The sequence below is a fragment of the Ovis canadensis genome, chromosome 14, assembly GCF_042477335.2.
Source record: "Ovis canadensis isolate MfBH-ARS-UI-01 breed Bighorn chromosome 14, ARS-UI_OviCan_v2, whole genome shotgun sequence".
Taxonomy (NCBI): domain Eukaryota; kingdom Metazoa; phylum Chordata; class Mammalia; order Artiodactyla; family Bovidae; genus Ovis; species Ovis canadensis.
Window position 1 is genome coordinate 77,220,898 of NC_091258.1, and position 27,118 is coordinate 77,248,015.

Here is a 27,118-nt window from a genome sequence, read left to right on the forward strand (position 1 = left end):
CAGACTGAGGGGGATCTTGTTGTCGTATTTCTACCCCTGGAACCACAGCACCCTCACTGCACATGGCTGGGAAAAGGATGAGGGGCTTTCCCTGATGGCTCAGTGGAAAGAATCCACCTGCCGATGCAAGAGACATGAGAGATGAGGGTTCGGTCCCTGGGTCTAGAAGATCCCCTCGAGAAGGGAATGGCAACCCACTTCAGGACCTTGACTGGAGAATCTCATGCGCAGAGGGGCCTTGCGAGCTACACAGCATCCATGGGGTCACAAAGAGTCGAACATGACTGAATCGCCGTAGCATGCAGACACGCCACATGTGGCAAGTGGCACCACACTGGATATCTCAAACAGAATATACTTCATCTTTTTATTTGGCCAACGTGCATTGCTTTTATTATTGTTTCATGGAAAGCATTTTGTTTTAAATATAGCAGTGTGCACATATCACTATTAAACTTCCAATCTATCTCTCCTCTCATCCTTCCCCTCTGTAACTCTGTTTGTTCTCTAAGTCTACAAGTCTGTTTCTGTCTTGTAAACAAGTTTATCCTTGTAAACTATTACTGAACCAGAGGTTTTTTTTTTTTATGGCTTTCTTTTATTTTAAACTGAATAATTTGAAGAATCAACTTGCAAATTTTTATGCTTTACTGGAATTTTCAAAACAGTAGGGTGATCATGGTAACCTACCCTGTATGTGCAATTGATCAGAATACATTCTCCCAAAAGGTTACATAGTTAAAATAGAGTATTAGAATAGCCAGGGGATTACTAAGAGGTCATGGGATTTTTGAAGATGATCCTATAATTCTTGGACTCCACTCTTTTTTTTTTACTTTAATTTACTTTACAATACTGTATTGGTTTTGCCATACATTGACATGAATCCACCACGGGTGTACATGCATTCCCAAACATGAACCCCCCCTCCCACCTCCCTCCCCAGAACATCTCTCTGGGTCATCCCCGTGCACCAGCCCCAAGCATGCTGTATCCTGCATCGGACATAGACTGGCGATTCAATTCTTACATGATAGTATACATGTTACAATGCCATTCTCCCAAATCATCCCACCCTCGCCCTCTCCCTCTGAGTGCAAAGGTCCGCTATACACATCTGTGTCTTTTTTGCTGTCTTGCATACAGGGTCGTCATTGCCATCTTTCTAAATTCCATATATATGTGTTAATATACTGTATTGGTGTTTTTCTTTCTGGCTTACTTCACTCTGTATAATCGGCTCCAGTTTCATCCATCTCATCAGAACTGATTCAAATGTATTCTTTTTAATGGCTGAGTAATACTCCATTGTGTATATGTACCACAGCTTTCTTATCCATGCATCTGCTGATGGACATCTAGGTTGTTTCCATGTCCTGGCGATTATAAACAGTGCTGTGATGAACATTGGGTACATGTGTCTCTTTCTATTCTGGTTGGACTCCACTCTTAACCTCAGAGCTGCTGGGCTGCTTTGGAGGAGGAGAAGGAGTGCCCACGGAGGAACCCCTTTAAAAAGAGATGGAGCTCTTCAATTTATAACTCTATGTGCTCAAAGGATGCAGCCAGGTCGGGGTCAGCATGGTCTCGATTTACATCGAATTCCTCATAGATACTGGGCTTGGTGGAGAGGTGCATGGGACTCAGGGGAGTGAGAGTGAACAGGCTCTCAGAGAGGGTCCCATGGTTCAAGTGAGCGAATATCACATCCTCTGCTGATGGATCCTGAAAGGAAGGAGATGTGAAAGATGGAATGAGATGCGATCTTCAAAACCTGGAGCATTGGGCATTGAAGGGGCTCAGGCTATGGCAAGGGTTTGGGCTGGGAGGATCCACCTCGCTGTTCACTATTCTGTCCTCCTTGGGCTCTCCTTCTGTGATGGCAACATCTGAGAAAGGAAGAGAGTCAAGGCTCTTGGGGTGGGGGCGATTCTCCTAGACTTCCATATCTTTGGTGGGGACATCAAAGCCAAAAAAGCAGGTGTATGCCCCAGGTTGCTGAGTCTGTCTACTCCACTAAATTTAAAAAAAAAAAAATTCCCGTATATAAGCCCAGCCACTGACAGACTGTCTCAGGAATTTGTGCAAACTCACAAAGCCCATCCTACATCTTCTGTTATAGACCATCCTCTAATGTGTATCAGCAGATTCCCAAGATCATAAAGGGGAGAAGCACAGATGGCTGTGGTTGAGGGGAAGAACAGGGCTTGGAATGTCCCTGGTGGCTCAGGGATTAAGGGTCAAGCTTCCAGTTCAGGGAGCGTGGGTTCTATCCTTGGTGGGAGAACTGAGACCCCACATGCCTTGAAGCAACTATCCTCAATGCTGCAACTGCTGGTCTCACAAGCTCTGGAGACTTGAACTTCACCCCAGCACCACAACGAGGATCCCCCATGCTGCAGCTGAGATTTGATGCAGCTAAGAATAAATTAACACATATTTTCATAAAAAGAACAGGGTTCCATGGTTCTCTGGAAGATCTTTCCTCAGGGATTACAGCAATGGAAATCAGTTTTTAACCTACAGGAAGTGAAAACGCCATTCCCTGCTATAAGCCCACCTCCCCCTGGGTCAGATGATGCTGTGCTTTCCTCCTTCAAACTTAACGATTGTGGGTAGAGCACCAGTGACAGTTTGGCTCTTCATACTTACTTTATGGGTAACCAGTGATAGACAAGAACAGCGAGGAAGATGCTGGTATAGATGAAGGCTATGGAGAGCCTAAGGAGAAGGTGCAGCTGGCTGGAGTGGCCTTGAGGAAGCCGTGCTTCTGCCAACAAGCCAAAGGAAGAAGGTCTGGTTATCCGTTGCTTACACCCTGCCCCTACACACAGGAGTTCTTGTATCCTTGTGTCAAAGTGTGTCAGCAGCTCTCAACCTGATCAGTATGATCTCCACTTTCCAGGAGGCACCAAAGCATCCAGGAGAGATGCTTGCAGCAGATGAAGTAAAGAGGTCATGCAAGACCAGCAGTGGTCTGAAACCAGGTCCCCCAGGCACCGATGCAGTTTTCCCCTGTGCCCGTATGACAAGGCATGGTGTTTTTGCATGAATGGGGACTGCTTTAATCGTCCATACATTTCCATCTCCATCCACATATGTCTGGAATGGAATCCTCATGAAGACACGACACTTCTATTTCTGAACTGTGGAATGTTCAGTTCATAAACACTAGCGGAGGAATAGCACATATGAATGTGCTCCCTAAAATCCTCCCCTCGCCCCTGATCCTTCCCCAAAGATGCTCGTGGAGGGAGGGTGAGCAGCTCCCTTAGCATGGGGTCAAGTCACTCTGTCTCGCTTTGTTCAATGTAGAAATTCCCAGTCCTATAGAATGAGAAACTCAGTGGCCTCTCTGGTTCTAATACAGACCATGATCTCAAATGCTGACATGACAAGGAGGTTGAGGAGCCCTAAATCACAGAACTGGGAAGTGGTAGAACCAATGCTCACACAGGAACCCTCTGTCTTCTCAGAAACTTGCTGAGATAGGAGACCGTCTTGCTTACCTTCTGTGGTGTGTGGATCCATGGTTGATGGGCAAGTGCTTGTAGTGGATCCTAGGGGAGAAAAGCCAGAAGGGGTGAACAGGAACCTTCCTCACCCCACCAAAGGAAGACTGTTGTTTCTGGAAGGTTGATCTCCTGCCTGTCCTTGACTCTGTCATCCCTCAGAGCACTGATGGGGGAGGGGAGAGCTTCTGGCCCCTCCCCGTGAATGCACTGAGTAGACCCTCCATCCTGGAGAAGGGATGGTGGAAGGAGGGGGGAACGATATGTCTCGTGGTGAAAGACAGCTGTAAGCTAGAGACATCCTCTCTGCTCTGAGAAGGAGTGTCTGCGCTCTTTAATTGGGAATCACCTGTATGTCAGAGCTGCTTCTGGGAGAATACTAAGAGCAAGGAACCAAGGCAATCTCTGATATTCCCAAATCAGTCCAGCCTCTCCTCCTCCTGGGTCTACCCCGACCCTTTTCTGTATTTGCCTGGGTAGACAGGACCCTGCTGTGGAGCATCCATACAGGAGGTGGAAGAGGGATGAGATGCCATCTACCATCTCTCTCCCTCTCTGGTTCTCATTGCCTCCATTTCCCAGAAATGCTATGGTTCCCCTGACACCAACACGGAGCCCTTGAGATAGAGCTCATGATACAGTAAGATGTTATGCAAAAACACAAATGGACTTTTTGCCTGGTGCAATCTCATTTACTATAATGTAAAGCATGGGACTCATCATCAGTTCTCAATGCAAGAATGCTGGAGTGGGCTGCCATTTTCTCCTCCAGGGGACCACCTTTAGTCAGGACTCTTCACTATGACCCGTCAGCTTGTGTGGCCCTGCACGACTGGCTCATAGGTTCCCTGAGGTATGAAGGCCCCTTCACCACTACAAGGCTGTGATCCACGAGGAGGAGATCGTGAAGGACAGAGGAGTCTGTCGTCCTGCAGTCCATGGGGTCGCAAAGAATTGGACACAGCATAGCAACTGAACAGAAACAACAGAGGATGGGCCAGGAAGAGGTGCCTCACCTGTGACAGACAGGAACAGTGGGTCGCTGGAGTCTGACCACGAATAGGGAGAGTGAGTGAAGGAGCCGTAGCACCTGTAGACCCCGCTGTGGGCTGGGGTCCCAGGACCCAGAGGGAACTCTGCCTGGAGTGCTCCGCGGGGGCCCCACACTTCAGCGAGCGGGCGCCCAAGGTTCTCACCCTCCTTGAGAAGATGGAACTGGTCAAAGGCGCTTTTGGAGCTGCAGACCAAGGTCATATTCTCCCCTGATGTCACCACGGGGCCCCCCTGCGCTGAGAGAGAGGGTTTCCTGGACCGACCTGCAAGGAAGAGACCTTGATCTCAGAGCACAAAGTAACTCTAGTCCTAAATAGACGACTAAAGCCGGAAGTGTGCAACAAGAGAGGCACTGCAGTGAGAAGGCCGCCCACCACCAGGAGAGAAAACCCCACAGCAAGGGATACCTGGCACAGGGAAAACTTCAGAAATAACTGTAAAAATGGAGTGTCATTTATGTTCGATACAGGATACAGAATGCTTGGGGCTGGTGCATGGGGATGATCCAGAGAGATGATATGGAGTGGGAGGTGGGAGGGGGATTCAGGATTGGAAGCTTGTATACCCTGTGGTGGATTTATCTCAATGTATGGCAAAACCAATAAAATATTGTAAAGTAAAATAAAGTAAAAAAATTTTTTTTAATAAAATAAAAATAAAATCCTTTTGAACAAATTAATAATTTTTAAAATGGATTGTCACTTAATGTCCTTTTTTAAAGAAAGAGTATATGTGTATATATATGAATAACTGAACCACTCTGTTGTACAACAGGAATTAACAACATCTTAAATCAACTAGAATTCAACAAACATAAATAAAAAATAAAGTAAAAAAATCAAACGTGCGCTTCTCTTGAAATAAATGGAACTTACTAGCTACTGCTGGGAATATCAGAAAACGTGGCATTGACCCAGAAGAACAGATTATGGAGTAGAAATTGTCAGAATCTCATTTGATCTTTGACCATCTCATTCTTGGGGGGGGGGGTGGGTTCAGGGCTACCATGCCCACCCCCAGGTGCTGGAAGGGACTCCTCAGTGGGAGGGTTGGAGGGACCACTCCCCCCTCTTTGTGCAGAAGGATGCGTAAAACCAAGAGCCTGAGCAACTTCAGAGTATCGACCTCCATCTCGATCACCCAGGGGTTGGACTGCAGGGCGTCTGGTACCACATGTGCTGCTGACAGAGGAAGGGAGCTCTGACATGAAAGCAGAAACCCAACACCTTAAGCAACCATCATTGGCTTCCTGAGCGGGGAATTTCCCGTGTCTCTGCTCTGATACATTTTTCTCCATTGGTCGATCTTTCACGTTCTTGCTGCTTCCCTCTGTCACCAGCTGTGTCTTCCCCTTAGCACACGGCAGGGACTCTGTTCTCTTCTCCCTTCCGTGTTCACACCTCCTCTCTCTGCTCTGTTCCCTCTCCCGAGTTTGTGAGAGTCTCTGCACGCCTGTCATTCTCTCCTGGTACTGATGCTGGACTGGACACCAGACCTGTGACACAGAGAGCAGAAGGGACTGATCTAGTCACACTCACCTGTGATGATGATGTCCACGGGGTCACTGGGCGCTGACCACTCATAGGGGGAGTGGCTGAGAGAGCCGTAGCATCTGTAGCTGCCCACACTCGCCAAAGTCATGGAGCCAATGACGAAGTCAGCTGGGGCATGCCCACCAGTGAGCGTCTCTTCACATCTCTGGAAATGCCCTGTGCTGCTTTTTTTGTGCAGGATAAATTTGTCAAGCAGCATCGATGAGTTACAGCGGAAGGTCACATTCTCTCCCTCATGCACGAGGGGGCCTGGGTGGGCTGAGATGGAGGGTTTTGGGAACACACCTAGGAGCAAAGAGGGTGTGAGCTTCAGTGAGTCACCTCACCTCGGCGCTTCCCCTGACATCTGAAGGTGTTAAAAACCTCCCCATGAAGCAGCAAAGCCAATTACCCTTCCTGTCTGTTCTTTTGCATTTTCTTCAGCCTTGTTCTCGGGCCCTGGCTCATGCTTTTCTGTTTCTCTTTTCTCAAGACCTCCAGCCTCCTCTGTGTTTATTCTAAGCTCTTTAGCTGCTGGATCTGCTCTCAGACTCATTCATGCGTACTCAGTCCCTTCATTGTGTCTGACTCTGTGGGGCCCCATGGACTCTAGGACGCCATGCTCCTCTGTCCATGGGATACTCCTAGTTGAGAATACTGGAGTAGGTTGCAGTGCTCTTAACTTCATCCCATCCCTGTTATGTGTGGTGGGGACTGGGGTGGGTCTCGTTCTCTGGTTGAATACATACCAGGTATAATACATACACTGGGTCCCTTCACACTTGTCTCCGAGAATATGGGTGATGATTGGCAGGAGACTGGGGAGGAGGTGGAGAAAAAAGTGAACACTTCCCCACCTGTGACCCCCACTTCATGTCTCTGGAGACATTCCTGAACTGACAGCTCCCTACTGGCTGGCAGGTGCTGGATCAGGGTCCCCCCTTGGCCTCCCAGTTGACAAGCAGTGGCAGCATCCTGTCTAATTAATGCCTAGGGAGGCTCCTCCTTCCTGAGCCAGGGGAATGCATCCCTCTATTCAACACCCTGAGTTTAAACTCTCAGACTTGGTTCTCTTTCCTTGGTTTGGTTCTGGCTGGGAATCCTGAGGATGTCTTTGGATGCATGGGCACGTGGACCTATAGTAGGATTGCCTGCAGGCACGGGCATGCCGAGCTGGACTTGACCCCTCCTACCTGTGACCACAATCGGCAGGGGATCACTGACATCAGACCACACAAAGCGAGACCTGCTGGCAGAACATGTGTAGGACCCGGCATGTTTTCTGGTCACCGGGCCAAGGGTGAAGTTCTTGGAATGTCCCTGGAGCTTGGGCAAACTTGTCCCATCTCTTTTGAACAGTCTGAATATCACAAATGGACGACTGGAGTGACACCAAAGAGTCACGGTCTGTCCTAATGGAATCACGGGGCTTGGCCAGGCTGACAAAGAGGGCTTCTCATATTCACCTAGGAGAGAAGGAGACATAGGCTTTGAGAGAAAAATAGGAATAATCACCTCTTCCCACTACCCTCGTGGGCGCGTCCCCTTTAATTCTTCCAACTCTCCTCCCCTAAAGTGCACCACCCTGATGCTCAGGGCCACCTGGGGCCTGGGGACAGACAGAGACACAGTCAATACAGGACGGACATCATGAGGTTCTAAGAATACGATTCTTGGAACTGATTCTTCTCCTTGGGTTGACAAAATGTTGAGAAACTTTCTCTCAAAACACAAAACACTGGGGATTCCCTGGCGGTCCAGTGGTTAGGACTCAGCACTTTCTCTGCTGAGGGCCCGAGTTGAATCCCTGATCAGGGAACTACCGATCCTGCAAGCTGCACAATGCAGGCAAAAGAAAACATCACCAAAAAAATTGATGCCTGGACAAGAAGGGAAAGGACTTCCGTGTTGCCTTTGTTGTAGCTCAAATGGTAAAGAATCTTCCTGCAATGCAGGAGAGCAGGGTTCAGTCTCTGAGTTGGCGAGATCCCCTGGTCAAGGAAATGGCAACCCACTCCTGCATTCCTGCCTGGAGAATCCCATGCATAGAGGAGCCTGGTGAGCTACAGTCCATGGGGTCGCAGAGAGTTGGACTCGACAGAGCGACTAACACTAACACAACTAAGCAGTGAGAAAGCCACTTGCCTGCAAAGAAGGAAGTAAACCTTGATCCTGGCTCCTTTGTTAGCTAACCTACATCAGATCTGTGACAAGGTCCAGGTGGCCCTGCCTGAGGTCCAGACCCTTCCCTGGGGTCAGCTCTAGTGGGTGCTCCTGCAGATCCTGTTGTTAAGGCTGGATGGAGAGGCCAGGAGCCACCTTGTTGTGGGAGTGGGGATCTGTGGGGTGTAGCATCTTGCTTCCCTCTCATGTTTGAAATGGCACTCAGTGGGCCCAGCTCCCAGCTCCCAGACTTCATACTGTGCCTTCAGGTCCAGAGTCCAGAGCTGGGCTAACCTCTGGGGAGAGTGAAGATGAATATCAAGGCCAAAGGGGGACCTGGGATCCACAGGGCACACGGTTCTCACTGTACTGACAGGGGGCTCTCCCGGCCCCCAGTGTCATCTGCATCAGCAGGAACTGCTCTGCTCAACAGAGAAATAAGGGATGGGGAGGACTCACCCACAGCTGCCCAGATCCTCAGACTCACACAGAATCCTAGGAGGAAAACTCCGTCAGAGATGGCTTGTTCTGATGGACCCCACGCTCCTTGCACCCACACCAGGAATCTGGTCTGTGGTGCGAGAACCCCCCGATTTCCACCATAAGCCTTTCTGACTCTGTCTTTCCGAACTCACCGAGACTCAGGAGGCTGAGGAGTGTGGGGCACATGGCTCTGCTTCTGTGAGACGGGAGGCAGAACTGAGCAAAGCTGACTGAGTGACAGGATGCGGAAGCGGTCAGTGCTGTTGGTACAGTCAGCCTGGTTCATGTCACATGGGAAGATGGCCAGCCTCTTCTCACGTCAGGGATGAAAGTCTGACCTGAGACGCATCACTGAGCACACCTCATGGTCCGATCTTCACATTTGTTTCCCTAAACACTATAAACCTAAGAGATTCGAACAGATCTTGCTGCCTTTAGGAAGTAGTAACTGTGCTTCAGTGTATACCATGCAGGATGCTTTTCCCAAGCTCATGATAAATCTCATTAACCTTAACTCTTTGCAGAAGAGAAATCACAGGTACTCACATCATAATTCAGGCTCAGTGCATGTTGGCAATTAAAGACTCATTAATAGAGACTTTGATTCTGCATTTTATGAGAAGACCAGACATGTGTATTATGGCTTTTTGAAAATATTACAGTATTCTGCACTGTAATATATGTGATTAAGAAACTAACTGTGTTAGTTTCAGGTGTAGAGCAAAGTGATTCAGTTATACATATGCATGCATCTATTGCTTCTCAAATTCGTTTCCCACTTAGGTAGTTACAGAATGTTAAGTAGAATTCTCTCTTTTATACAGTAAGTCCTTCTTGGTCATCCACGAAAATATAGCCGTGTGTATTTGTCAATCCCAAACTTCAAATCTAACCTCACCCTGAGACTATCTCCTCTGGTAACGATAAGTTCATTCTCTCTGAGTCTGTTTTGTAATAAGTTCACTTTTTCAGACATCACAAGTAAGCGATATCATGTGATATTTGTGTTTCTCTGACTCTTCTTCACCTGAAATTATTTCGTGACTGTGAGTGCAGACTTTGCACACAGACACTCTCTCTGTCTCTCTCTCTTCCTCCCTTTCCAATCCAAGGACTGCACGTGTACACAAAGATAACATGTGTAAAGATGACGGTGGTGTTTTTTTGGGAGGGGGATATGTTCTGCCTAAACACATGGACCACCTTGCTTCCTAGATATTCAGATGAACACAAAATATGTCAAGTAGAGACTTCCAAGCTCTGGAATGCTTGAGTAAGGGGCGTGTCCACAACAATCAACTCCAAACTGGGACACAATGGCCCAGCTGCTTCAGAACTCCAAGGGCAGACATACACCCAGTTCAGCTGTTGTTCATAGACAGGGAAGAACCTCACTAAGGGCAGCGATTCCACACCATTGTGCTGGGGGTGGGGGTTGTTGACATTAGTGATGCTCCCTAAGTAATAAATCAGGTCTCCTCTTGATCATTATGTATGCAATGGAGTAACAGTACAGTCACCCTTCTTAAAATCTCCTTTTATTTACTTAATATCATGTCTCAGAATTGATCTGTATTCTTGTAATTTCAGTTTGTGCATTTTTACTGCCATGTAATGTTTCATTGCAGATATTTAAACCACAAAATTTTTAAATATAAATTTATTTATTTTAATTGGAGGTTAATTACTTTACAATATTGTATTGGTTTTGCCATACATCAACATGAATCTGCCACAGGTATACACGTGTTCCCCATCCTGAACACCCATCCCTCCTCCCTCCCTGTACCATACCTCTAGGGAGTCCCAGTGCACCAGCCCCAAGCATCCAGTATCATGCATGGAACCTGGACTGGCGATTCGTTTCATATATGATATTATACATGTTTCAACAGCATTCTCCCAAATCATCCCACCCTCTACGTCTCCCACAGAGTCCAAAAGCCTGTTCTACACATCTCTTTTGCTGTCTCACATACATATTTTTAAAAATTAAAAAAATGTATTGAAGTATAGTTCATTTCTGCCATACAGCAAATTGATTCAGCTCGACATGTGATTTATGCCAAGATACTGAATAAATTTCCCTGTGCCATACTGTAGGACCTCATTCTTTATCCATTCTCTGTATAAAGAGATTTCATCTGCTCATCCCAAGCTCCCAGTCCTTCCCTCCTTGGCAACCACAAGCCTGTTCTCTATGTGTGTAAGTCTGTTCCTGTTTCATTGATATGTTCCTTTTAGATTCCACATACGGGTGATATCACAGGAATATTGTCTTTCTCTTTCTGTCTACTTCACTTAATATGTTAATCTCCAGGTTCATCCATGCTGCTGCAAATGGAATGATTTCGTTTTTAAAATGTCTGAGTGGCATTCCATTTTCTCTGTGTGTATAATCATATACATCTTCTTTATCTATTCACCTCTCGATGGACAATTAGGCTGTTCTCATGTCTTGGCTATTGTAAGTTTTGCTGCTATGAACATAGGGGTGCATCAATCTTTTCAAGGTATAGTTTTTTACCAGACGTATGCTGAGGACTGGAATTGTTGGATCATATGGAAACTCTGTTTTTACAATTTTGAGGAATAGTCGTACTGTTTTCCACAGTGGCTGCACCAGCTTACACTCCCCCAACAGTGTAAGAGGGTTTCCCTCTTCTCCACACCCTCTCCAGCATCTGTTATTCGTCAAGTGTCTAATGATGGCCATTTTGATCAGTATGAGGTGGTACCTCCTTGCAGTGTCGATTTCCTTTCTCTACTAATTAGCAATGCTGAGCATCTTTTCATATGCCTATTGGCCATCTGTGTATCTTCTTTTAAACCACAGATATCAGTTGTGAGAGTGACCTCTATGGATTTTGTCTAAAATGAATGACACCTCGGTAAATGGCTCATGAATGTGCTCTGAGTCCAACTTCACGTTGCTTGTCAAGGGACAGAGTGATGAGGTCTTCAGGAAAGGAATAGTGACTTTATTTGGAAAGCAGGCAGACCAATGACATCGTGTACTTGTGCCCCAAAGAATCATCGTACCTGACTTAGATGGGCTTTTGGGGAAAGAGAGGGATGGTCCAACACTGTTTACTGAATGTAAAATAACCCTAGACCATTGGGAAGAAAATTCCAAGAAGAGAGAAAAATACAGATTAAACACCCATGTGTGAACTCACACACACACACACACACACACAGAAACACACACTAAAAGAGATGGGGAGGTGTGGCTGGTTGTTGCAGAGTTTTAATTCACTAATTAATGTCTGTGCTGGCTCTTCGTCGCTGTGCACAGGCTTTCTCTAGTTGTGGGAAGGGGCCTGCTCTTTGCTGTGGTGCAGGAGGGTCTCTCATCACCGGGGATTCCCTTGTTGTGTCACACCTGTGCCAGGAGCCAGCGTGAGGAACTCCGCCCATGGCAAAGGTCATGAGGAAGGAGGCTTGGCATACGCAAAGGCGTGATCAAGCCTCAGGAAACCCCCTGTTCCCGAGCATCTAACCCCAAAACCAGAGTCTGTTTTATGCTCTCCTCCATAACCATTTTTCTTGGAGAAGGAGTAAACATGCAGCTCCAAGGCAATAAAAATTCTTGGGCGTGACAAGAGTGTTTCAGCTTACGGACTGCTCTGAAGGTTATCTAGCCCGCCTGTATAGGTTCGTCCGGCGACATGTGATTGTTTACAGCCTCCAAATCTGAGAGGCACAAAATGTTTTAGACTTGCTAAAGGCAAATTCTTTTGGGGAGTTAGAAATTATTAGTATAATGGGTTGGTTAGGAATTATATTGGTGAAGGGTTTTTCATTTGTTGTGTCAATAATTGCTGCTAATTCCCTGCTCTGGGTGGGACAAGGATGTCTCAGGTCAAACCTCTCTGCTGACAGACTAGCTTGTGTGACAGGATTATCCATACTCCTGCCACATGATTGTTTACTACCTCTTAACCATAAATAGCACAGAGAGTTTGGAGTATTTTGAGAGTCTTGACTAGCATAGGGCCTTTTCTTCTTGTTGAGTCAATGATGGCCACCAGGCCTCCATATCCTTAGGCACCTGGGAATATATTAATCAATGTATTTGGAATATAGAAAAGGAAATACAGTAGTTTTTAAGGTTAGCAATACTAGACTTTTTGAGTTAATGGATTTTCTCTTTTGTAATAGATCACTGTACTTTGTTATAAATCACTGTGTCCTTGCTATGTAAAAATGTAACTTTATCATATCTTAAGACTAAATAGATCTTAAGGGAAACATTGGTGAAAGGATTTTCATTTGTTGGGCTGATGTTTGCTGCTAAATCTCCATGTTCCCTACCCTTATAATGAATATAACTAGCGTATAGGAAGAAATAAGTATTAACCTTTAAGCATATAGGAGAAATAAGTATTAACCTTTAAGACTAATCATGTTAACCTTGGGTTAAATAAATTCCTTTCTTGATTGTAACTCACTACACCCTCACCTTATAGGAATGTAACTTTATTTGGAGGGTGGTGCCTGGTTTAAGAAAAAACACCCTTGGAAGAAATAAGTTTTTTGGTTATCAGAAAGAAAGGATCATAAAATGTCAGCAGGTCTCACTCATGGCCAGAAGATGATGTACCTTTTTTATACATTTATGTGAAGCACCTGATTTTGATAAAGGTCAGGCCTGCTGACTCCCGCGTGACTCTGTATTCATCCCTATGTGTAACAAAAGGTATATAAGCAAACCCCAAAATAAAGAAATCGGATCAGTTTCCGGAAAGACTAATTCCCCCATGTGGCTTCTTTCTTGCTCCCGTTTTTCTGGCTGAATTCCCATCTGGAGCATGGATGCTATTCCACATAATCCAAGTTATTCAGCCTCTTTTTCTCCACTAATCTTCCTACTACACTCTCCGTTTCTAATCTCTCTCTATATCTGTAATTAAATATGTATTTTTCCAAAGATGCTGACTCCGTCCCCCCACCTTCGAATCACCCTGGATCCACCGGGCCTGGACCCCGGCACACCTGCTCTAGGCACATGGGCTTGTGGCCCACGAGCTTACCTGCCCCGAGGCATGTGGAATTTTCTCGGTCCTGGGATCAGGCCTGTGTCCTCCACATGGGGAAGCAGATTCCCAATGCCTGGACCTCCAGGGAAGCACTTTTGCAAGCTTTTTTTCCACTTAATTTATTTATTTTTATTATTATCATTATTATTATTATTATTTTTATTTTTACTTTATTTTACTTTACAATACTCTATTGGTTTTGCCATACATTGACATGAATCCACCACGGGTGTACATGCATTCCCAAACATGAACCCCACTCCCACCTCCCTCCCCATAACATCTCTCTGGGTCATCCCTGTGCACCAGCCCCAAGCATGCTGTATCCTGCATCAGACATAGACTGGCGATTCGTTTCTTACATGATAGTATACATGTTTCAATGCCATTCTCCCCAATCATCCCACCCTCTCCCTCTCCCTCAGAGTCCAAAAGTCCGCTATACACATCTGTGTCTCTTTTGCTGTATCGCATACAGGGTCATCATTGCCATCTTTCTAAATTCCATATTGGTGTTTTTCTTTCTGGCTCACTTCACTCTGTATGATTGGCTCCAGTTTCATCCATCTCATTAGAACTGATTCAAATGTATTCTTTTTAATGGCTGAGTAATACTCCATTGTGTATATGTACCACAGCTTTCTTACCCATTCATCTGCTGATGGACATCTAGGTTGCTTCCATGTCCTGGCTATTATAAACAGTGCTGCGATGAACATCGGGGTACACGTGTCTCTTTCAGTTCTGGTTTCCTTGGTGTGTATGCCCAGCAGTGGGATTGCTGAGTCAAAAGGCAGTTCTATTTGCAAATTTTTAAGGAATCTCCACACTGTTCTCCAGCGTGGCTGTACTAGTTTGCATTCCCACCAACAGGGTAGGAGGGTTCCCTTTTCTATTTATTTTTAATTAAAGGACATTGCAGCACTGTGATGGCTTCTGCCACACATCAGCATGCATCAGCCATAGCTATACTTATGTCCCCTCCACTGTGGAAATCTTTTAATCCTGGAATCCTTTGTTCCTGAAGCTGTCCATGCAGGTCTGCTCATAATGTCCCTTTAAGCCCCTGACAAGACAGAAGGTTCTGTCTGTTCTGCCACTTTTTATCTCTATATGAATGGGAAAGTGCTATACCTTTCTAGTTCAGAGCCTTGAGAATAGTTTAGGCCCTCAGTCGTGTCTGACTCTTTGTGTTCCCATGGGCTGCGACCTGCCAGGCTCCTCTGCCATGTGGGTTCTCCAGGCAAGAATGCTGGGGTGGGTTGCCATTTCCTTCTCCAGGAGATCTTCCCAACCAAGGGATCGACTCAGGTCTCCTGCATTGCAGGCAGATTCTTTATCATCTGAGTCACCAGGATAGCTGACCAGTAACATAATGTGATTCAATATTTCCTCCCTCAATTAACATTGGTATTGTTTTCCATTTACTTTTCTCATGGACATGGTGGGATTTTGGCATCATGCTTTCACTCTGTGTAGCATAACACTGACGTGGAATATACCATAAATTTAAAAATAGAAGTGTGAATACAATGCTAGACTTCTAATTAAAAAAAAGACATGCAACAAGCAACGAAGATTTACTGTATAGCATGGGGAGCAATAGTCAATATCTTGTAATAAGCTAAAATGGAAAATAATCTGAAAAATAATGTATGTGTGTTTGTATAACTGAAAACCACCTTGCTGTGCATTGGAAACATTGTAACTCACCTACACTTCAATAAAATATGTATATGATGAAATTAAAAATAGAACCAGTAAAATAAAAAAATTTTAAAAGAAAATGAAAGAAAATGAAGTCACTCAGTCATATCTGAATCTTGGCAACGCTATGGACTGTAGGCTGGCAGGCTCCAATGTCCATGGGATTTTCCAGGAAAGAATACTGGAATGCATTGCCATTTCCTTCTCCAAAGAGTGAAGGCCAGCTTCAGCATACTCCCTGATGGTCTGTGTACTCACTCTCACATTCCAGCTCTGCATATGGTCAATGCATGTGGGCAACCTGAGCTGCCCAAGTGTCTCAGCCCAGATGGTGAGTTTGTGGAAGGTCCCTGGAAGGAAGTCAGAGGCTGAGTCCCAGGAAGTCCCCACCCCTCACTCCCCAGCTCAGCTCAGGAGCCCTTCCAGGTTTCACCAGCATCACTCTAGAATCCAGTGCCCCGACCTTGCCCCCCACTAAGTTCATGGAACTCAAGTGAGATATGGGTCCCAGGAGACCTGAGAGAACCCACCTGCAGGGTTCAGGGGCCTCTGGCCCAGACTCAGCCCTGCAAGTGAAAGATTTGCCATGAAATGCTTGGGCTGATTCTCTCCCCATCAGCATCGCTGGCCCTCAAGTTGTCTGAGCCCTGTGGTTCCCATGAACTGGGGGTAGCGTGGGCGTCCTGTGCCCACCTATGGTCCCCTCCCTGCCCTGCACATCTGTCCTAGGAGGAGAAGCTCAGAGAGGATGGAAGGCATGTCTGTAGCTCTGAGTGCCCAGTCACCCCCATCCCCACCCTGTACAGATGAGGAGACCACGGGGCCCTAGAGGACAAACAGGATGTGGTCCCTGGGGGGGCTGCCGCTGCCCCTCAGGGTTCCCACGGCCATGGACCTGCAGAGGGGGGCGGCACCTCCGTGGACCCAGTGCCGATGTCTCCAGGCAAGGCTCAGGAGGCATCTCAGCCCAGACCTGAGGTCTCAGCTGTTTCTCTTTCTGCCCATTCTGATCACCTACTCTAGAAGTTGGGACCCAGTTTCTTGTCCTGAATCAGCCCTGGACAGTCTGGCTCCAACTATGACTCAGAACTTTATTTTCTCAGTCCACTCCAGAAATGGAATTTACTTCTCATCTTCAGTCCGTTCATAAATTATTGCAGAGCACCTACTCTGTACCAGGCATTGGTGCCACATAGCAGATATGCACCCATGACCCAGTAAACCCATCTTCTGTAGGTGCTTGAAGATTTCAGATTCTGCTGAATGTGGGCATCAAATGGTAACATTCAAATATTTTTTAAAAAGAACATATATGAAAGTAACTGGGGTTCATGTCTACACTGTGAACATTCAGAAAAATGAAGATTATGACATCTGGTCCCTGCACCTAGAAGCCAAAAGAAAAAAAGGATAATTAGGAGAAAAATGGAAACAGCGACAGTAGCAACATGGAGCCTCAGAATGTCTTCACTTTAAGTGATCCTGACATTTCTTGGTAAAAGAGTTCTTGGGCGGTTTAGTTCTAAGCCAGGAGAGACATCACACAGACAGCTCAATGAGCATAAGTCTCTGAGGAGCTTGATTTTCACCCCATTTGCCACCTCACTTCACACCAGGGTCCTCATGGTGTTATCCTGTTCAGCCCTCCGCTTGGTTGAGCCAAGCCAAATTGTGCCACCAGTTGATAACTTAAAAGGCACGAGATTCTCAAATCCTTCGCTTCAGTGAAAAGAAGAAAAAAAGACAAAACATATAAATATCGATGGATGAACACAACACATGCAAAGCCTCCCTGGGTCAAGTGTTCCCTCTGCAGCCCTCAGTGATCTGGAGGGGAATGTCCACTAGAATTCTCCGTGATGACGGGACTTTTTAAACATCTGCTCTGTCCACACCATGGCGCCTGGCCACATGATCCTACTGAGCACTTGAAATGCGGTGGGGGTGACTGAAGAACTGAATGCTTTACTTCATATATGTGTAGAGTCATTGTCTGTACCGCGAGGCTGGGTGAGTACTTTATCGGCCAGTGCAGATCCAGACTGAGGGGGATATTGTCCTGTTTCTACCCCTGGAACCCCAGCACCCTCAGGGCACATGGCTGGGAAAAGTCCGAGGTTCCTTTCCCGATAGCTCAATGGTAAAGTATCTGCCTGCCAATGCAAGAGGCATGAGAGACGTGGGTTCGATCCCTGGGTCAAGATCCCCTCAAGAAGGGAATGGCAACCCGCTCCAGGATTCTTGCTTGGAGAATCCCATGCACAGAGGGGTCTAGTGAGCTACACAATGTCATGGCTTCACAAAGAGTCGGACATGACTGAATCGCCATAGCACGCAGACATGCAGCCTCATGTGGCAAGTGGCACCACACTGGATATCTCAAAGAGAGTATACTTCATCTTTTTATTTGGCCAACTTGCATTGCTCTGATTATTGTTTCATGGAAAGCGTTTTGTTTTAAATAGAGCAGGGTGCACATGTCAGTCTTAAACTTCCACTCTATCTCTCCCCCGTCCTTTCCCTCTGTAACTCTAAGTTCTTTCCTAAGTCCAGAAGTGTGTTTCTGTCTTGTAAACGAATTCATCCTTGAAAACTGTTACTAAACAGAGGTTTTTTTAAAAAATGGCTTTCTTTTATTTTAAACTGAATAATTTGAAGACTCAACTTGCAAGTTTTTACGCTTTACTGGAATTTTCAAAAAAGTAGGATGACTATTGTAACCTACCTTGCATGTGCAATTGATTAGAATACCTTCTCCCTAAAGGTTAGATAGTTAAAATAGAGTGTTAGAATAGCCAGGGTATTACTAAGAGGTGGTGGGTTTTTTGAAGATGATCCTATAATTCTTGGACTCCACCGTTCACCTCAGAGCTGCTGGGCGGCTTTGGAGGAGGAGAATGAGTGCCCACGGAGGAACCCCTTTAGAAAGAGATGTAGCTCTTCAATGTGTAACACTCTGTGTGCTCAAAGGATGGGGCCAGGTCAGGGTCAGCATGGTCTTGGTTTACATAGAATTCCTCATAGATACTGGTCTCAGCGAGGAGGTGCAAGGGGCTCAGGGGAGTGGGAGTGAACAGTCCCTCAGAGAGGGTCCTGTGGTCCAAGTGGACGAATATCACATCCTCTGCTGCTGGGTCCTGAGAGGAAGGAGATGTGAAAGACGGAATGAGATGCGATCTTTGAGGCTGGAGCACTGGGCATTGGAGGGGCTCGGGCTGTGGCAAGGGTTTGGGCTGGGAGGACCCACCTTGCCGTTCACTGTTCTGTCTTCCTTGGGCTCTCCTTCCGTGACGGCAACATCTGCGAATGGAAGAGAGTAAGGCACTTGGGGTGGGGGCGATTCTTCTAGACCTCCATATCTTTGGTAGGGACATGAAAGCCAAAAATGCAGGGGTGTGCCCCTGGTTGCTGAATCTGTCTACTCCACTAAATTAAATAAATAAATAAATAAATAACAAAAACAACAACAACAACAACAAAACCATCTCATATATAAGCCCAGCTACTGACGGGCTCCCTCAGGAATCTGTGCAAACCCACAGAGCCCATCCTACATCTTCCGTTATGGACCATCCTCTAATGCGTATCAGCAGATTCCCAGATCATAAAGGGGAGAACAGAGGACTGTGGTTGAAGGAAAGAACAGGGCTTGAAATGTCCCTTGTGGCCCAGGTACTAAGAGTTAACTTTCCAGTTCAGAGAGTGTGGTTTCTATCACTGGTAGGAGAACTGAGATCCCACATGCCTTGAAGCAACTATCCTCAATGCTGCAACTGCTGAGCCCACGAGCTCTGGAGCCTTAAACTGCACCCCTGCACCACAATGAGGATTCATCATGCTGCAGCTGAGGCCTGATGCAGCTGGTAAGGGGAGGGAGGAGGCAGGGTGGTTCAGGATGGGGAACATGTGTATACCTGTGGCAGATTCATGTTGATGTATGGCAAAACAAATACAATATTGTAAAGTAAACAATTAATTAACACATTCATAAAATGAACATAGTTCCATTGTCCTCTGGTAGATATTCCCTCAGGGATTTCAACAATGTCAATCAGTTTTTAACCTACAGGAAGTAAAAATGCCATTCTCTGCTATGAGCCCACCTCCCCCTGGGTCAGAGGATGCTGAGCTCACCTCTTCAGACTTACGATTTGGGGTAGAACACCAGTGACAGTGGCTCTTCATACTTACTTTATGGGTAACCAGTGACAGACAAGAACAGTGAAGAAGATGCTGGTATAGATGAAGGCTACAGAGAGCCTAAGGAGAAGGTGCAGCTGGCTGGAGTGGCCTTGAGGAAGCCGTGCTTCTGCCAACAAGCCAAAGGAAGAAGGTTTGCTTTCGTTGCATACACCCTGCCCCTACAGACAGGAGTTATTGTATCCTTGTGTCAAAGTGTGTCAGCATTTCTGAACCTGATCAGCATGGTCTCCACTTCCCAGGAGGCACCAAAGCATCCAGGAGAGATGCTAGCAGTGGGTGGAGTAAGGAGCCCATGCAAGACCAGCAGTGGTCTGAAACCAGGTCCCCCAGGCTCCCATGAAGTTTTTCTCTGCTGCCCGTATGACAAGGCATGGTGCTTTTGCATGAATGGGGACTGCTTTAATCATCGATATATTTCCCGCCTTATCCACAAGGACCTGGAATGGAATCCTCAAGAAGACATGACACTTCTATTTCTGAACATTGGAATGTTTCGTTCAGAAAACACTAGCAGAGGAATAGCACATACTGAAGGTGCTCCCTAAAATCCTCCCCTTTCCCCCGATCCTTCCCCAAAGATGCTCATGGAGCGAGTGTGAGCATTTCCTTAAGCATGTGAGCATTTCCTCAAGTCACTCTGTCTCGCTTTGTTCAATGTAGAAATTCCCAGTCCCAGAGTATCAGAAAGTCAGTGCCCTCTCTGGTTCTAGTACAGACCATGATCTCAAATGCTGACATTACAGGGATGTTGAGGAGCCCAAAGTCACAGAGCTGGGAGGTGGTAGCACCGACACTCAAACAGGAGCCCTCTGTCTTCTCAGAAATGTGCTGAGATAGGACACCGTCTTGCTTACCTTCTGTGGTGTGTGGATCCATTGTTGATGGGCAAGTACTTGTAGTGGATCCTAGGGGAGAAAAGCCAGAAGGGGTGAACAGGAACCTTCCTCACCCCACGAAAGGAGGACTGTTTTTTCTGGACGATTGACCTCCTGCCTGTCCTGAACTCTCTCATCCTTCAGAGCACTGATGGGGGAGGGGAGAGCTTCTGGTCCCTCACCGTGAATATGTTGAATAGACCCTCCATTCCAGAGAAGAGATGGCGGAAGGAGGTACGAAGGATATGCCTGGTGATGAAAGACAGCTGTAAGCAAGAGATATCCTCTCTGTTCCTGGAATGAGTATCAGTGCTCTTTCATTGGAAAATCACCTGTATGTCAGAGGTGCTCCTGGGAAAACACTAAGAGCAAGGGGCCAAGGCAAACTCGGATCCTCCTGAATGAGCCCAGCCTCTCCTCCTCATGGGTTTACCCTGACCCTTTTCTTTATCTGTCTGTATAGACAGGACTCTGCTATGGAGCATCGATACAGGAGGTGGAAGAGGGTAGAGATGCCATCTACCATCTGTCTTCCTCTCTCATTCTCATTTCCTCCATTTCTCCTGAAGCCCTAAGGTCCCCTGACGCCAGCATGGAGACCTTGAGAAGGAGCTCAGTGATACAGTAAGATATCATGGGAAAAGCCAAACGGTCTCCTTGACACCACAATGTGATTTAGTGTATTGTAAAGCATGGGACTCTTCGTGGGTTCTCCAGGCAAGAATGCTTGAATGTGTTGCCATTTCCTCCTCCAGAGGACCACGTTTTGTCAGGACTCTTCACTATGGCCCGTCACGCTTGGGTGACCTGCACGATTGGCTCATAGCTTCCCTGAGGTACGAAGGCCCCTTCACCACTACAAGGCTGTGATCCATGAGGAGGAGATAGTGAAGGACAGAGGAGTCTGTCGTCCTGCAGTCCATGGGGTCGGAAAGAGTTGGACACAACGTAGCGACTGAACAGGAACAACAAAGCATGGGCCAGGAAGAGGTGCCTCACCTGTGACAGACAGGAACAGTGGGTCGCTGGAGTCTGACCACCGGGAGAGCGAGTGAAGGAGCCGTAGCACCTGTAGACCCCGCTGTGGGCTGGGGTCCCAGGACCCAGAGGGAACTTTGCCTGGAGTGCTCCCCAGGGACCCTGCCCTCCAGCGAGCCGGTGCACAACATTCTCCCCCTCCCTGAGCAGATGGAACTGGTCATAGGTGCTCTCTGGAGCTGTAGACCAAGGTCACGTTCTCCCCAGACCTCACTACTGGGCTCCCCTTGGGCTGGGAGAGAGGGTTTCTTGGACAGACCTGGAAGGAGGAGAGGCAGTTTCATGAGACAGGCTCTTCCCGAATCCCATGTCTTTCACACCTGAACTGAGAATTCACACCCACGGTTCCTCTCAACTCTCTCTCTCTCTTGCTCTCACTCTCCTATTCTCCCCTGCCTCTCTCCTACTTTCTCTCTCTAGGTCTCTGAAATTGCCTCCCTCCTAATTTTTTTTCTTTTTGTATTTTTTTAAACTCTCCCTACTTCTACTTGGATTGGTTGATTTGATCGGTCTTCTTTCATTCGGAGCCTCTCATTCTCTACCTCATCTCTATCTTTCAACATTATTCATCTATTCTATAATCTGTCTATATCTCCATCCACCGTTCCATCTACCCATCTTATCATCTATCTATATATCCACCCATCGTTCCGCCCTCTATCTGCCTTCCTATGTATGTAGCTCTCTTCCTGTTTTATCATCCATGTACATGTGCATCCATCATCTTACCTATCTATCATCTATTTCCACTCCCATGACTTCCTCAGCCTCTTGGTCTCCCTGGCTCTCTTTTGTAATCCCTATTATCTACCCCCACATCACCAACTTTCTCGATCTTTGCACCCACCCTCCCTCCCAAGTCTCTTATTTTTAGGGCTTCTCTGTCCACTTCTCTCTTTCTCACTAATATCTAACCCTTTTTCTCTCCATTTACCTTTATTTTCTAAATGCTTTTCCCACTGCCCCCGTCCCTCTGGCTTGTTTTCTGTGTGTTCGCACAGCAGCTGTGTTTCTGCCTCTGCTTTCCGTTGACTCTGTTTTCTCTCTGATCCCATCTCTCTGTGGGCTCTGACCTCCATAATCTTACAACGTTTGGTGTGAAGTGGCATGTGGGCCCGAGCATACAGCATGAGAACCCATGAAACACACAACATACAGGAGCTGGCGTTTGGCTCCATCACCAGGGACCTGGTGTCCTGGGGCACAGTGTGGCTCAGCCACCTGGAACGAAGCCACATCTGAGCCAACACAGTCTCTGTGCGTCACCCGGGGCATGGGGACTAGGGCTCCCGGGGAAAGAGCCTGAGACAGACCAACCTGGTCATGAAGCCCTGGGCAGATACATGGTGTATCCTTGGGTTCCTTGAGTAGAGAAGAGAGTGTAGAGTTGAAATGGAAACCAGGCTCCTGAACTGCTTCTGGTCTCTGAACAAAGTCAGGCAGGAAGGGCACCCTCTGCTCCTTGCCCTTCTGTCTGTATCTCTCACTTCACTCTTTATCTCCATCTCTGAGTTCCTCTGTCTCTGCCCCTGCCTGTGTCTCTTCTGTCATAACAGGTGGTCTGTACTTGTTTCTCCTCTTTCTTTGTCTGTCGGATGCAACTCTCACCAAGTCGGTTTCTCTCCATGAAAAGCACCTTTCTCTCATCTCCAACACCGTCACCTGGGGCTTCCACAGCCTGGTATATCCAGTCTGTATGCCAGCTCTTGACATTCTCACCTGTGATCACCATGTGCAGAGGATCACTGAGGGGCTGACCACTCAGAGTGGGAGAGATTGAAAGCACAGAAACACCTGCAGGAAAACCACCTTGTCTCAAGGTCATCTGCTTACCAACCAACCACATGTGGTTTCATTTCCCTTGGAATGGAACATAGCAATTGTAGATTTGGGGTTTTAGGATGCGGGCATCATGGGGTGCCATCATTCTTCACACTGCGGGACCAAATTTCCTCTATTAAGTAGCATTTTATCTAGAATGCTTGGAGCACTTCCTGTCGTTCTGAGTGGACCCTGACTCACACTCCCACCAGAAATCTCTGGGGTCCGGGAAACTGGGACGATGGGTGGCCTCTCTGGACAAGAGCTCTCTGACCTGTGACCACAGTCTCCAGGGCTCGCTGGGTGCTGACCACGCAGCGGGGAGGTGACTGTAGTGACTATAATGCCTGTGGGTCCCCACGTGTGTTTCAGTCATGAGCCACGAAGAAGATCTTCCAGAACATCATGGCCTGGATCTCTGGGACATCAGTTCTGTCACCCTTGTGCAGCCTGAACCTGTCAAATTCAAAAGGGGAGTGACCAGAGAGTCACACGCTGTCCTTGAGGAATCCCAGGGCTTGGCCAGGCTGACAGGGAGGGCTTGTAGTGATCACCTGGGGGAAAAGAATGCATGGTTTACAGTAGAAAACCGGAAACCCTTCCCCTTCCTGGGCTCAGATGACCCACCCCTTTCCCACATCTCTAAGGCTCCTTTTCAAACCAGGGGAACCCATGTTTCATGGAGATTCCCACACCACAGAGGCATAGCACACCCTACACTAAAAACATCTGCTGAGAATCTTGAGCATGTGTGTGTGTGCTCAGGCATGTCTGACTCCTGTGAACCCGTGGACTGTAGCCCGCCAGGCTCCTCTGTCCATGGGGATTGTCCAGGCAAGAATACTGAAGTCGGTTGCCATTTCCTTCTCCAGGGGATCTTCCAACCCCAGGACTGAACCCCCACCTTCTGCAGCCCCTGCATTGCAGGCAGGTTCTTCACCACTGAGCTACCAGGGAAGCCTGAGAATTTTGAGCAAGTGTCAACTAACAGATTCTTCCTGGATGTTGATGATGTAAAATGTGTTTTATAAAACAAGATGGAGTAGACACCCAATGGAAGAACAACCTGTGTGAGTGAAATGATGTCAGCTCACATGAGAAACACAGGACATGATGGAGTCTGCGGTAGAACACTCTGGAATCTCAGGGGGCAGGGCAAAGTTTCTCCCCTTCTTCTGAATGGAGGCCAGCAGCAGCAGTTCTCTGCAATGCCTATCCATGGAGCTGCTGGAGAGCTGGAGCCATCACCTTGTCCTCCAAGGGTCTGTTGTCCCAGGCCCTGCTGCCTTCCCTCAGTCTACAGATAACACCAGTCCCTCCAAGTCACCCCAGCTCTGAGCATCACAGTCTCCTGTAGGTGCCCAGAGAGCCTGGCTCAGCAGAGGGAAGAGTGTCTGGGGGAGGGTCTCTGGGCCAGAACTGGGGACTAGATTTCCCTGAAAGTGTTAGTCAACCAGTCATGTCTGACTCTTTGTGAGCCCATGGGCTATAGCCCTCCAGACTCCTGTATCCATGGAATTGTCCAGGCAAGAATACTGGAGTGCCTTGCCACTTCCTTCTCCAAGGTGATCTTCCCGACCCAGGGATGAAACCCAGGCCTCCCTCACTGCAGGCAGACTCTCTACCATCAAAGCCACACTGGGATCCCATTTTCTACTTCCAAAAGACTCACCCTCATATGGTAATGACTTTCCATGGTTGACCATCACCCTACCTTCTGTGCCATCTCCCCTCTTATTACAAGAGTCTTACTTGAGGTGGATGGCAACCATGGTTTGGGGGAAAGACTCACTCTCTTGTGCCCAGATGCTCTGGATCAAGAAGAATTCTGGAAAGAAAGACTCGTGATGGACAATCCATCTCATGTCAGACCTGGCCTTCTACTCCCCCAGCCTGTTCTATGGGCCTCGTTGGCAAGGACGGTGCTCAGCCTTGATGAACCCAACCATTAAGATCCACTTCACCCCTGTGGAGGCAGGGCTCTCTGTTAAGGTGGACCCAGCCCTCCAGGTCAATATTTGCACCAGGCTTTGTTCCATTCCAGGACTCAAGACATGCCAGGCTGACGATGGTGGACACCATGGCGCTGCTTCTCCTGAGCAGGAGGCAGCAGCTCAGCAGACCTGAAGAGTACACAGGATGTTATGATGACACCCAAACTAACGTCGTGTGCAAGCTGACCACAGGACGGAAAGGTGACTCACACAGGCTCTTCTTACCTTAAAAAAGGCAGAGGATGGGAGACCCGGCTGAGGGAGGAACTGGGCTTCATGGAAAATTTTAAGGCCAGTTCTGCCTCTTCAGATTGTTTAACAAACTTGAACCACAACCTCTGACCCAACCTACCTTTGGCTACATTTTCAAGTTTACCAAAAATGTATGCTGCAATGTCTAATCTGCTATGACTTTGAGGCACTAAAATGTTTTCTGTTTTCATTCTTGATATGATTTTAATATAATTTCTTATTTCATCCCTATATTAAAACATTTTCAAGCATTATATTTTATCTTTAATGTTCATCCATCTCTGTGACATCTGCAGTAAAATTGTCTTTATGGAAAATGCTGGTTTCATGATTTTTTAATATATTAATTTTCCTATACTGTAATTCTTTTCTATGTATGCATGGCCAAGTTCCTTGAAAATGAAACAATTTTTAATAATTTATGTATAGTTGGCTTACAATATTATTTAGCTACATGTCTGTTACGTAGTGATTCAGTATTTTCAGAGACTACACACAATACAAAATTTATAAAATATTGACTATAATCCCTGTGCTGGACATTATAACCCTGTGAGTTATTTATTTTATAAATGGTTGTTGGTGTTTCTTAATCCACTCTGCATACTTTGCTGCCCCTCACCCCCACCCCTCTCCCCTCTCCCCTCTCCTCTCTCCCCTCTGGTAACCATTAGTTGTTCTTTGAATCTGTGAGTCTGATTCTCTTTTGTTATATTTGTTCATCTATTTTTATTTTCTTAATACTTGTTATTGTTTATCTGGATGCATCAGATAAACAGATGTGGAACGTGGTATCTTTTTAGTTGAAGCTTGTGGGATCTAGTTCCCTGACCAGGGATTGAACCTGGAGCCCCTGCATTGTGAACCCAGAGTCTTAGTCACTGGACCATCAAGGAAATCACTATTTTGATGTTTAGATTCCACATATAAGTGAAAACATACAGCATTTCTCTTTCCCTGTCTGACTTATTTCACTAAGCACAATGCCCTCCAAGTCTATCCATGTTCTCAAAAGCCAGGACTTTGTTCTTTTTAGAAAGCTGAGGGGGCTTCCCTGGAGGCTCAGTGGTGCAGAATCCGCCTGCCATTGCAAGAGACATGAGAGACCTGGGTTCGATGGGCCGAAAAAATCACCTGGAGAGGGGAATGGAAACTGATTCCAGCATTCTTGCCTAGAGAATCCCATGCACACAGGAGCCTGGGCAGCTACAGTCCATGGGTCGCAAGAGTCAGAGATAACTGAGTTGACTTAGCATGCATGTATTCAGCCTCATATGGTTAATGGCACCACACTGGCTATCTCAAACAGAGTATTCTTCATCTTTTTATTTTGACAACTAGCATTATTATTTTTTCATAGAAAGCATTTTATTTTAAACATAGCAGTGTTCACACGTCAACCCCAAACTCCCTGTATCTGTCCCACCACTCTTCCCCTCTGGT

General features: G+C 46.9%; 1 protein-coding gene and 1 pseudogene across 4 annotated transcripts in view; both read right to left on the minus strand.

Annotated features, from left to right (window-relative positions):
- Window positions 1-353: 353 nt before the first annotated feature.
- LOC138419301 (putative killer cell immunoglobulin-like receptor like protein KIR3DP1) overlaps window positions 354-27,118 on the minus strand; it is a 38,582-nt gene continuing 11,817 nt past the window's right edge. Inside the window, exons 1-10 of one of the 4 annotated variants that reach the window (XM_069552015.1) lie at window positions 8,896-8,964; window positions 8,720-8,755; window positions 7,291-7,563; window positions 6,104-6,403; window positions 4,529-4,828; window positions 3,510-3,560; window positions 2,676-2,770; window positions 2,608-2,638; window positions 1,837-1,889; window positions 1,438-1,725 (exon numbers count right to left, since the gene is read on the minus strand). In XM_069552015.1, coding sequence (XP_069408116.1) covers window positions 1,537-1,725; window positions 1,837-1,889; window positions 2,608-2,638; window positions 2,676-2,770; window positions 3,510-3,560; window positions 4,529-4,828; window positions 6,104-6,403; window positions 7,291-7,563; window positions 8,720-8,755; window positions 8,896-8,929 — 1,362 coding nt within the window. In that variant the 5' untranslated portion in view covers window positions 8,930-8,964 and the 3' untranslated portion in view covers window positions 1,438-1,536. The other 3 variants (XM_069552011.1, XM_069552009.1, XM_069552012.1) reach the window with 3 other exon arrangements.
- LOC138418534 (killer cell immunoglobulin-like receptor 2DL4) lies at window positions 18,414-25,294 on the minus strand (annotated as a pseudogene).